The sequence below is a fragment of the Sceloporus undulatus genome, chromosome 2 (genome assembly GCF_019175285.1).
Source record: "Sceloporus undulatus isolate JIND9_A2432 ecotype Alabama chromosome 2, SceUnd_v1.1, whole genome shotgun sequence".
NCBI classification, from domain to species: Eukaryota; Metazoa; Chordata; class Lepidosauria; order Squamata; family Phrynosomatidae; genus Sceloporus; species Sceloporus undulatus.
The window spans coordinates 192,326,415-192,338,758 of record NC_056523.1 but is presented as its reverse complement, the minus strand read 5'-3'; the positions used below and the strand labels follow the sequence as shown (position 1 = coordinate 192,338,758).

Below are 12,344 nucleotides of genomic sequence, written 5' to 3'. Positions count from 1 at the left end.
TGGTGTTTTGAAAGGCTTGGCATTGCCTTGCTTCTTCCTAACTCTTGTCATTGGACCCCCTTCCATCTCCATATGGCCCTTAATAGTTCCTTCCAACTCTAGGATCCTATGTATTCCTGCAGGGCAGGAGATGGGTTGGAGTATATGACGCTCAGTAGTCTGTTGCCAACTAGCACCTGGACCCTTTGGGGATTAGCAAATGAAGCTGCTAGACTGGAACAGCCTGGGGCAGGGGCAGTCCACCAGTCATTGTCAACAAGTACTCCAGAGGGGCCATTGGACCATTGCACTAGGACAATGGGGGAGCAGGGTTGGAATCCCCCTCTCTTCAGCCAAGGAAGCCCACCGAGTGACTCTTGGAGAGTCACGCTCTCTCAGCTGAGCACAAGCCAAGAATGTGATGCAGCAGCTAAAAAAGCCAATGTGATCCTAGGCTTCATCAATAGGAGTCTAGTGTCTAGGAAGTAATAGTGTCACATTGATACCTTGAGCACTAAAAATTAAATGCATAGATATAGGACTTCAGGCTGAGCATGAGCCAACAGTGTGACGCAGCAGCCAGAAAAGCCAATGCAAACCTAGGCTTCATCAATAGGAGTGTAGTGTCCAGATTGAGGGAAGTAATAGTGCCAAGTGGATACTACACTTGGGCAGTAAAAAAGGGAAATGAATCAATGGGGGACATCTGGCTTGACGTGAAAAAGAGATCTGGGTGCCTTAGTGGACCTCCGGTTGAACATGAGCCAAGAGTGTGATGCAGCAGCTAAAAAAGCCAACGTGATCTTAGGCTGCATCAATAGATTTATAGAGAAAACACTCCTCTAGGCATTCATAGATCCTTCAGCATGAGTCTATGATCAACTTCTGGCAGATGTTGACCATAGAGTTGCCCTGGAGAATCTAGAACCTAGGCATTTGTAGGTCTTCCAGTGTGCTTCTATGACCAACTCCTGGCAGAAGATCAGTGGAAGATGCTCCCTTGGAGAATGGTGGAGTCTCCTTCTTTGGAGGTCTTTAAACAGAGACTGGATTGCCATCTGTTGGGGATGCTTTGATTGAGAGTTCCTGCATGGCAGAATGGGGTTGGACTGTATGTCCCTTAGGGTCTCTTCCTCTATAATTCTATGAACCTATGAGTTGTTCAAAGGGGTTTTGCCACTGCCACCTCTGAGGCTGTGAGTATGTGACTTGCCCAAGTTCAACCAGTCTCTTTGGGAGGGTATATTTCCATTGGCCTTAAAACAGGCAATAGTAAAAACTCTTTTGAAGAAACCCTCCCTTGATCCCCTGTTGATGTGTAATTACAGACTGGTCTCCTTATTATCTTTCTTGGGCAAGGTGATCTAGAGGGCAGTCGCCTTTCAGCTCCAAGCTGTCTTGGATGAAACCAATTATCTGGACCCATTTCAAACTGGCTTCAGGGCGGGCCATGGAGTTGAGACTGCCATGGTTGCCTTAGTCAATGATCTCCGTCTGGGCATCGACAGGGGAAGTGTGACCTTGTTGGTGCTCTTGGACATCTCAGCGGCCTTCGATACCATCAACCATGGTATCCTTCTGGAATGCCTGAGAGAATTGGGTATCAGGGGCACTGTGCTCCAGTGGTTACGGTCCTACCTCTCAGGAAGATTCCAGATGGTGAGGCTGGGGGACAGTTGCTCTCGTAAAAGAGAGCTGACATCTGGCGTTCCTCAGGGCGCCATTTTGTCCCCCATGCTGTTTAACATTTACATGAAGCCGCTGGGAGAGATCATCCGGAACCATGGAGCACGGTGTTATCAGTATGTTGATGACACCCAGATCTATCTCTCCATGTCTCCGACTGATACAGTGACTAAGGATGGCATCTCTCCTCTGATGCCTGCCTGGGATCAGTAATGGGCTGGATGAGGAAACACAAACTCAAGCTGAATGCAGAGAAAACAGAGGTACTTGTGATAGGTACCCAAGTCCGGGCAGGGAAATTTGTCATCCAGTCCTGGACGGGGTCACACTTCCCCTAAAAGACAAAGTTCGCAGTTTGGGAGTACTCTTGGATTCATCTCTACAGTTATCATCTCAAGTGGATGCGATGGCCAGGAGTGCTTGGTACCAGCTTCGGCTGATACACCAACTGTGTCCCTGTCTGGACCAAAAGAACCTAGAAACAGTAGTACACGCACTGGTAACCTCTCGCTTGGATTTCTGTAATGCGCTCTACATGGGGCTACCTTTGTACCAGGTTCAGAAGCTTCAACTAGTTCAAAACGCTGCAGCCAGATTGGTTGCGGGAACCTCAAGGTCGGACCATATAACACTCGTATTAAAATCTCTTCACTGGCTGCCAATTCACTTCTGGGCCCAATACAAAGTGTTGGTTATTACCTATAAAGCCCTACATGGCTTGGGCCCGAGTTACTTGAGGGAGCGTCTCTCCCTGCATAATCCGCCCCGCACTCTCAGAACAAGGGGGAAATTTTTACTTGAACACCCCAAGGTGAGACTGGTAGCGACTCACCAAAGAGCCTACACAATGACAGCTCCAACTCACTGGAATGCACTCTCGGAGGAGATTCAACTCAGTTGTACATTGGAAGCCTTTAAGAAGGCATTGAAAACCTATCTCTTCCAGTTAGCATATCCTCCCGATTCTCTTTAGAGAAAGTATTCTCTAAATTACCAAGAACTCTTCAGACTAGATTAAGATGACTACCCACAACTGATATCCCGACTAACCTAACTACACTGTTTTTAAAAACTGAATTGCTTATAACTGTTTTCATAATTGTTTTTTAATATTGCATCTGACATGTGTCATATAGTTTTATTGTACGTACACCACTTTGATCTGGAGGAAAAGTGGTATATAAATAAAAGCTTTATTATTATTATTATTTTATAACCAGTGGGTTTCTATGGCCGAGCCGGAATTCGAACCCTGGTCTCCCAGTGTCCAATGCCAAACAGCTACGCTATGCTGGTTCTGCACTCCGTAAAAAGAAGACCACTGGGCGATTCTACCTGTTCTCTTGATGGCCACCCTTGGAAACAGAGGGACAGGATGAGGCAGGAAACTATTTCTCCCATTCTCAAGTTCTCCTTCCGTTTCATTCTTCTTTACTTTTCACCTTGAAAAAGAGAGTGAAGGGAAACAGAGGGGGGAAATAACCCAGACTCATCCAATTGCAGCTCATCCAATTGCAGTCCTATGAAGGCAACGGCTGTTTCTCTTGCAAGGGAGAACAGTTAGCTTTGGAGACATTAATTTCCCACGATTGCATCTCACACAAGGGGCTGGTGTTTGCTAAGAAGGGAATGTGATAAGGGAAAGCCACTTTGTCTGGCCGCTTTATAGATAAGTGCCGCTCGGTATAGAAATTACCACTATGGCGGGAATATATATAAGAGGAGCACTTGGTGGCAGAGTTCGAGAGAGCAGCTGAGCAAAAGAGGAGGATTAAGCCATTGATATGGCCTTCAGAACTCAGCAAGGAGACGGAAATGTCACAGAGCCACATTGCTGGGCATGGCGCATAGCAGGGTCCTCATTGGGAAGGCGGAATGACCAAGTTCAAATCTCATCTTTGCACTGAACTCGCTATTTATCGGTAGCCAAAAAGATGCATCACTGCCTTTTGAGCCTTTTTGCAGAGAGGTTTCTCTTGCGACGAATTAGTGAAAAACAGCAGCAGACAAGGAAGATGAAAGTGCACCTTTGTACGAGAGAGGAGCATGGAACCATGAAAAATCATTTTACTTGGAAAAGAGTGTAAATTCCAAAAAGCAAACGTTGGTTTTGCCATTTTATCTAAGTGACCCCATTGTACTATGCCATTATATTTAATGGGACTTGAGCTTCCACGGATTTTGGTATACATGGGGAGTCCTGGAACCAAACCCCAGCGGATACCAAGGGGCCACTGTATTTTTCACCATAAACGCGACCTGCAACAAAATGTAGCCCTGCGTCCTATTTAATGTCTCCACCAGCCAGCCATGCCTTATTTTATGATGAGAAGGAGAAGAGAAGGTTAAGAGGTGATATGATAGCCCTGTTTAAATATTTGAAGGGAAGCCATATTGAGGAGGGAGCAAGCTTGTTTTCTGCTGCTCCAGAGACTAGAATGCGGAGCAATGGTTGCAAACTGCAGGAAAAGAGATTCCACCTCAACATTGGGAAGAACTTACTGATAGTAAGAGCTGTTCGACAGTGGAACATGCTCCTTTGAAATGAAATTTATGGGGCTGTCATAAGTCGAGATGCAACGTGAAGGCATATGCACACAACCTTCATGTTGCACTGAGGTATAATGGGGACATGTCCTGATTTAAATGTTTAAAGTCTTAGGAATTTGGGGTAAAGTTCCAGGAAAAACTGCGGCATACAGCCAATTATTCATTATTATTAACCTTTATTTATAAAGCGCTGTAAATGGCTTGTCTTCTTCCAGGCAGGCCTAGAGTGAGAGAATGCTGGAACTTGTGGTGTCTTTATAACAATATGTATTTCCGAACAGAGAGCAGAGTTTATCTTAAGCAAAAAGACCACTTTGAAAAGGCAGCAGATCTACAGAGCGCAATTTGTCCCTCCTCACACAAGGATACACCCTGATTCCCAACTGATTTTGGAAAGATGAATTTTCAGATTGTAGTTATAAGACGCCTCCAGCTAGCAGGGTCAATCCCACCAACATGGCTGAAGCAATAAAGGCCTGAATTGTGGATAACTGGGTTTGTTATTTGCAGGGGTGGCACTAGGGATCCATCCGGGCCACACCAGGTGACACCGTAAGGGGGTGTGACACCACTGCTCCCCAAACATCTGCCTTTTAGCAGAAATAAGCTGTGGCATTCACTTGAGTCCCTTTAAAATGCTGAGGAGTTGGGGTGAGTGGGGTGAGGCTCAGTGGGAAGAGGCCCTAGGTTTTTGTAAAAATTAAAATTTATTTTTTTTAAAAAATAAGATTTTAATTTTTTTTTAATTTTTAAAATTCTTTTAAAATTTGATTTTAAAATGTCTCATCTTATGAAATTTTCATTTTAAGCACATGAAACAATGTACATGTAAATACATTTAGGCTGTGCATACGATATTATAATTTAAAGGTATAATTTTAATTTTGCTGGTTGTTTACATCACAACTATTGCCATTACATTCAGTGATATACAGGAATTAAAATTTATGAGAAACATTAGTACAAAAAAACAGGGCTGGAGAATAGTGGTGATTTTGAGGTTATTCTTTGTCCTACACCGGAGTAAGATTTTTTTCATAATATTACTCCTGCTCCTACTCCTGTAAAAACTTCTTACTCCTTTACTCCTTACTCCTTATTCCTACTCCTACTCCCTAGTCCTGGGGGAAAGCCCCAGTTGCTTTGCAAGGATGGTGTGTGTCACTCTTTGCCTCCCAGTTATTTCCCCAGTGCAATATATTAAAATTATTTTTTGGTGTTTGCATGTACAATATAATAACAGGAATAAGGAGTAACAAATATATTTTGTTACTTCCTACTCCTACTCCTGTAAAAACCTCTTACTCCTTACTCCTACTCTCCAGCCCTGCAAAAAACATTACCAAGGAGTAAACAAACCTTTTTCTATTCCAACAGGCTTTAAGGAATTGACTTCGGGGGGCTTTTATAATTAGTGTACAGTTTAGTGGTTTTTCTTTTTTGTGGATTTGTTTTAAATGGTTTCAGTTCTAAATAATTAATATGGTTCGGGTACAGATTATTTGAAGGACTATTTCTCTGCCCCACCTTTTTCACATTTGGGGGGAACACAGGAGAGGGTCTTCTCAATAGTTGCCCCCAGGCTTTGGAGCTCCCTTCTTGGAGAAGTTAGACTCCCTGCTTTCTTTTTGCAGACAAGTAAAGACTTTTCTGTTTTGACAGGCATTTCATGATTGATTGTATAATCCCTACTTCCCCTAAACAATCCTACTAACTGGCATGTTTGCATGCCTGCCTGACAAATGGTGTTTGTTTTAAAATTTAATCTGTTTTTATTTTTATGTTATTGTTATCATTGAGGCTGCTGCCACACTTCAGAATTAATGCAGTTTGACACTGCTTTAACTGTTGTGGCTAAAAACTATGAAATACTGAGATTGGAAACTTCCATAGCATTGAGCCATGGCAGTTAAAGTCATGTCAAACTGCATTTAGATGCAGCATTAGTCTCTCTTTAACTTTTTTATTTCATGAATGTTGTGAATTCATTTTTTAAATTTCTCATAAGCCACTTTGCGTTCCAAACTGGGGAAAAGGCAGTCTAGAACTACTACTGCTGCTGCTATTACTACTACTACTACTACTAATAATAATAATAATAATAATAATAAGCCCATGGATGGCCTAGCACTAGGCCTTAAGCCCAGGGGCCATCTCTGTATTTCTTGTCAGAAAGCCCTGCTGACTATCCACACCCCAAACCTACTGCTGAGGCTTCATCTGCACTGCAGAAATAATGTGGTTTGACACCACTTTAACTGTCATGGCTCCATCCTATGGAATCCTGGAGTTTGTACTTTGTTGTGGCACCACAGAGAAGACTAAATATTTCACAAGACTACAGATCCCAGTATTCCATAGTATTGAGCCATGGCAGTTAAAGTGGTGTTAATCTGCATCATTTCTGCAGTACAGATGCATCCTTAGATTCATTCCTTGCAGTGCAACAGAGGAGAACATCTTAGTATACCCAGAATGACCAGATGCTTTCCTTTCCATGGACATGTCCTACATCTCAGCCTTCCGTCCAGGAGGAAATTCAAAATGTCCTCCATTTTGAGCGCAACTAGGAAGCATGAATTTACATTTATATGAGTGGGTTTTGTTTTGGAGTTTTTGGTAATGTTATACATTTTTCTTGAATGTCCTACATCTTAAAGTGCCTTATCCTCCTTTGCTGTCTTCGTATATGTGTCTTTAAAAAAAAATCTTCCTTTTAGTTCATTTTTCTAACCCATTCTGAACAAATCTTGCCAAGAAAACCCTGTAATAGTTTCGCCTTAAGGTTGCCATAAGTCCAAAATGACATGAAGGCACACAACATCAACAATGCCTGTGTCAGTCCTAAAACTCTTGCTCTTGTATTCTGTAGGTCATCTGTGGGGAGGCAAGAAGAGGCCTTGTTTCTGACCCATCCTGCTGGCAGCTGCTGACCCTTCTTCTGTCCACATGGAGTTTCGGTACATAGTGGCGATGGCGGTGGTAGTGGTGTTGGACTTGGCCAGGCCTGTTTGGCTAGCCCCTGAACCAATCACCGGCCCAAGGTGCACCTACACCTTCATTTTGCCACAGCAGAAGTTCACTGGGGCTGTATGCTGGAGCAGTGTGCGTCCTCCCCCAGACCCTCCAGGCCCAAACCGCAGTGAAGTGGAGGACCTTCGCCACCAGCTGAGCCGCCAACAGGCCCAAATGGACGAACTCCGTCGGCTGGTGGAGGTGGATGGGGCAGTGGTGAGCGAGGTCAAAGCACTGCGCAAGGAGAGCCGCAATGTCAATTCCCGCGTCACTCAGCTCTACACTCAGATGCTCCATGAGATCCTCCAGCGACGAGAGCGGCCAGTGCCAGCATCCCACCTCGAAGGGCGGGTGGCCAATGCTTCTGCCGAGGCCTTGCGGGTAGCTGCCAATTATCGCCAGCTGGAGGGCAAGTACCAAGCCCTGGCAGCCCTGGTCAACAACCAGAGTGCCCTCATCAGCCGCTTGGAGAGGGAGTGCCAGCAAGGAACGGGCAGCAAGATGCGCCCACAGGTACCAGACAGAGGAAGAGTGGGGGCACATTTCAATGTGGTTGTGGTGGTGATGATGATGATGATGATGATGATGATGATGATGATGATGACAATGAGTTTATTTATATCCTGCCTTTCTCCCAATATAGGGAATCAAGGCAGCTAACAACAAAATGAAAGCAGTAGAAATTAAAAACAATACAAAGGCTCTTATCACACGTGAAACAAGAGCTCCAATTCGAAGTCCTGCCAAGCAAGAGGGTAGCAGAGTCACTTTGAATCCAAGGCAATTCACATGATGTATTATCATACCTGAGGACCAAAGCTGTGGTCTCTACTTAGGCAAAGTGGAGTAAGTGCACATTGTATCACCATACCAGAGGGATTCAACGATTCGAATTGGCATTCTTGTGCATGCTCAGTGGGGCTCTGGACACTGTCATCCTTCCCTGCCCCCTCATTAGCTGTCATCCTTCATCGGGGTGAAAGAGGAGGCAGGGGATGATGGGACAGGTGGCAGGGTGCCAGAGGGGGCGGGATTGGGGTGAAGGAACAGGCAGGGGGCGATGGAACAGGTCACAGTGGGTCACTGGGGGTGAGATTGGGGTGATCTTCCACACCAGACCAATTCGAAGTGAAATCAAAGTGAGCTTGGAAACAATTTTTGTGAATTCGCTTGTTACCGAATTCACAAAAATGAGGAGTCACTCCGAATTGACTGTGGATCCGCCTTGGAACGACCCCCCCCCCATAGAAAGCAATCAATGTCTGATAATACATCACATTATAACGTGAATACGCATGACTGGACCCGCAGTGACTCTGGATCTGAGCTGCAAAACCCCTCGTGTGATAAGGCTCAAAGGCATTAGAAAAGTTTAAATATAAAATTAGGGGGAAACTACAGTGGGTTCTTGGTATCTGCTGGGGTTTGGTTCCAGGATGCCCCGTGGATATCAAAATCTGTGGATACTCAATGCCAATTAAATACAATGGCATAGTAAAATGGTGTCCCTTATATAAAATGGCAAATCATGGATGATTGAATATTGAAATTATTAATATTATTCAGTAATTTTACATTCACCCTGCATCCTTCGTGGATTTTAATTCTCGACACACACACGTGTGTGCGTGCGTGCGTGTGTGCATATGTGCTCCACTTGTTGTGTCTTCAAAAAATGTCTTTCTTCTCTGAACCCCTAAGGAAAAAGATGAAGGACAATAGAGTGGAAAGGGGCATGGCTGCAGGATTTTCAAGAGAGTATGGCTGATGAGTGACATGGGCCCCTTTCGCCCTACACAGTTGAGAGAATTATAGATTTGGAAAGAATCCCATGGATCATCTAATGATAATCCAACCCCCTGTTATGCAAGAATATACATTAAGGCATTCCTGAAAGATGCCCATCCAACTGAAGTTTAAAGACCTCCAAAAATGGAGAGTTCATGACCTTCCGAGGCCATCTATTCTACTCTTAACAGGGGAAAAAAGTTCTTCCTAATGTTGGTGTGGAATCTGTCTTCTTGTAATTTGAATCATGGGGTTAGAGCACATTGATCCCATTTTAACTGCATACCCTGCAGCTATCCTGATTTGGTGGGGACGGCCCTAATTAATTCTCTGTCCTCCCATTTTTAGTTGCATTTAAAATGTCCCAGTTTCTCCCTGCTCACCCCCTTTCCTCCTTTGTCCTCAGCTTACTTCAGTTGCTGCAAACTGAGTCAAAGTGGGAAAGTAGTTTGCCCTCATTTAACTCAGCAGTGGGGAGAGGAGAGGAAACAAGTGGAAACTTGCCCTTTCCAGCACAGGTCTACACTGGTCAGAATATTCTGGACTCCTCCCAGATTATTCTGGCACCAAAACTATTTCAAATTCCCCACATTACCTGTGCATTCTGGAGTGACACTGGGTGGTTTTCTACACATACGTATATCCAGCTATGCCAGACAGAGCTGCTGGCACCAGTGTAAGTCACTCCCTCTGGGGTCAGAAATGAGGCACCTAACGTCAGTCACATGGAGGTACACACCTCATTGTGACTTCAGAGGAGCGACTTGCACCAGCAGTGCCAAAGCAGGTTGGCAGACTAGGATGCTGTGTAAACAGCTGTCTGGTATCATTCTGGAATGCTCCAAATTTTCTGGGAAGATCTGGAGCAAATAATTACTTTTATGTAGGGACAACTCAAATTGGCTGCAGAACTGCCCTTCCCATGTGAAGGCAGTCTGCAATCAAATTGGACCTTTGGCCTTGCCACTTGTGGACAGGATTATGTGAAGGTGAGGGGAAGTCAATGCAAATATCTTGTGTAGACATGCCCTTAGTAGACCCAGACAAAAGCAAACTGTTGAAGCATCTCCTTGTATGTTCTTCCTCGGTAATATTCGCTGTGTTGGCCACAATCTGATGTTGTTTGGCCACATTTGATCCCGTTTTCACCTGTGAAATGTTTGAGAGTATGTAGCTACTATGGTTGGGTATTATTCAATTCTAGAACTTATGTAGTTTTTTAAGTCACAAGTTCTGACAAAGCTACAAGGAAGCAGACCTGGCAGTTAAAGGGGGATCAAAATGCTATAATTCTATGGAATGAATGATCTAAACTTGACATTGCATAATTCCTCTTGGGATAAAGGTGGGCAGAAATATATATGCAACATCTTCCCTCCTGTAGTTGTCGAGTAAGACTGTCTCCTCTTTCCACAGCCACCTCTAGTACCAGTTGTACCTCACAACCCTGCAAGCCTCACCAATGAGAGCAGAGCCCATTTTGATGCCATCAATGATATCCAGAGAGACCAGACTGCACCTGCCCAACCTTGGCTTCCGCACAAGGCTTCAGTCCCACCAGATGGCACAATGCTCTCCCCTGCTGTTGTGCCCACAAAATCTACGGGTGAGAGGACCATGTTGCCAGGGGAGATGTATAAAGGAGGGTAGAGGCAGAGTGGGTCAGAGGTAACTTAGGTTGAGTTCACACAAAAAACTGTTCCTGTTCCTGTTAAAACAAGGATTGGGTGAGAGATTGGAAATGCTACCTTTTTAAGACTATAACTCCTAGAATCTCCTGTCAAAAACAGTAGTTAAAAAAACTAACTTCTCCATACCCTGCATGACAGTAGGTTTGTCAATGAAACTTAGAATGTTTGCATTTTATCACCCTGTTTGCTCAACTTGTATGCAGGAAATATCACACACAGAGCAGGTTTAGATTCAGAAAGTGGAGTGAAGATAGGAGGAAGGAACATCAACAAATTAAAATATAAGTGGATGACAGCATACTACTAGCGGAAGACATCACAGACTTAGGACAATTATTATGGAAAGTAAAAGAAGAAAATGCAAAGGCAGGCATACTGATGAACGTAAAGAAAACAAAAATAATGACCACAGAAGATCTACATAAATTCAACCTAGACAATCAAGAAATCGAAATAGTAAAAGAGTTCCTGTACCTTGAATTAAACATGGATCAAAACAAAGACTGCAGTCGAGAGATAAGAAGACTAAAGATCAGTTATGGAAGAGCTAGGTAATATCCTAGAGTGTAAAGCTATATAACTGAGCACTAAAGTTGTCCAGTCCATTGTATTCCCCATTGCTATGTATGGATGTGAGAGCTGGACAGTGAAGAAAACTCACAGAAAGAAAATTAATTCATTTGAGATGTGGTGCTGGAGAAAAATGCTGAGGATACTGTGGACAGCCAAAAAGACAACAAATGGGTCCTTGACCAGATCAAGCTTGAAATCTTCCTGGAAGCCAAGATGATGAAATTGAGGTTGTCATACTTTGGCCACATTATGGGAAAGAACGACTCCCTAAAAAGACATTAATGCTTGGAAAGGTGGAGGGCAGTAGAAAGAGAGGAAGGCCGTATGCCAGATGGATAGATTCAAACAGGGAGGTCACAGTACTGAATCTGCAGGATCTCAGCAGAGCAATGGAGAACAGGGGGCTTGGAGATGCATCATACACAGGGTCACCACAAGTTGGAATTGACTTGAGGGCAGTTAACAATAACATCCTTGTCCAAACAAATCAATGAACCTGTTTTCCTTTGGCAAATGTGAGAGAATATTCATATTTTTTGGTACAGAATGGGCCCTATTGTCACCAGTCCTTTCTCCCAGATTTGTCCTGAGGGCCTCCTGCTTCTTCCCTGAGCCATCTGTAGCTCAGAGCCAAATATAAATAAGCCCAGTCATCACAAACAAAACCCTTCATTCTGGAGCATCCTGCTCTCTGACCTGGTGCTTAAGAGTTTGGCTAAACATGAATCAGCCAGCTGTTGGAGGAATGCCAGTGATTTACAGACAGGCTTTTGTAGCTGACAAGGACGATAAAGCAAACATGTGAAAAGGTCCCAGTGGTGAGGAGAAAAACTAGTCTTCCTCCGTTTTATGGAATTTGGAAATGTAACTTTCTTGAACTGCTCTGCCCAGAACCTGGAGGATTCTAAGAGGTGTAATCCACAAAAGTAACTTTTCCAAGCTCTAGGTAACTGACACTCTGCAGAATTAATGCAGTTTGACACCAGTTTAACTATCATGGCTCCATCCTTTGGAATCCTGGGATCTGTCATTTGTTGTGGCACCAAAGGTCTCTGACAAGGG

The 12,344-nt window shown here is 44.0% G+C and overlaps 1 protein-coding gene across 5 annotated transcripts in view; it reads left to right on the top strand.

Moving 5' to 3' along the window:
* Window positions 1-12,344, top strand: part of ANGPTL6 (angiopoietin like 6) — a 54,642-nt gene that overhangs the window by 37,827 nt on the left and 4,471 nt on the right. For 2 of the 5 annotated variants that reach the window (XM_042454513.1, XM_042454514.1), the window contains exons 2-3: window positions 7,088-7,743; window positions 10,435-10,624. In XM_042454513.1, coding sequence (XP_042310447.1) covers window positions 7,165-7,743; window positions 10,435-10,624 — 769 coding nt within the window. In that variant the 5' untranslated portion in view covers window positions 7,088-7,164. Of the gene's footprint in view, window positions 1-4,183; window positions 4,285-4,615; window positions 4,867-5,832; window positions 5,854-7,087; window positions 7,744-10,434; window positions 10,625-12,344 lie in introns of those variants that run through there. The other 3 variants (XM_042454516.1, XM_042454515.1, XM_042454517.1) reach the window with 3 other exon arrangements.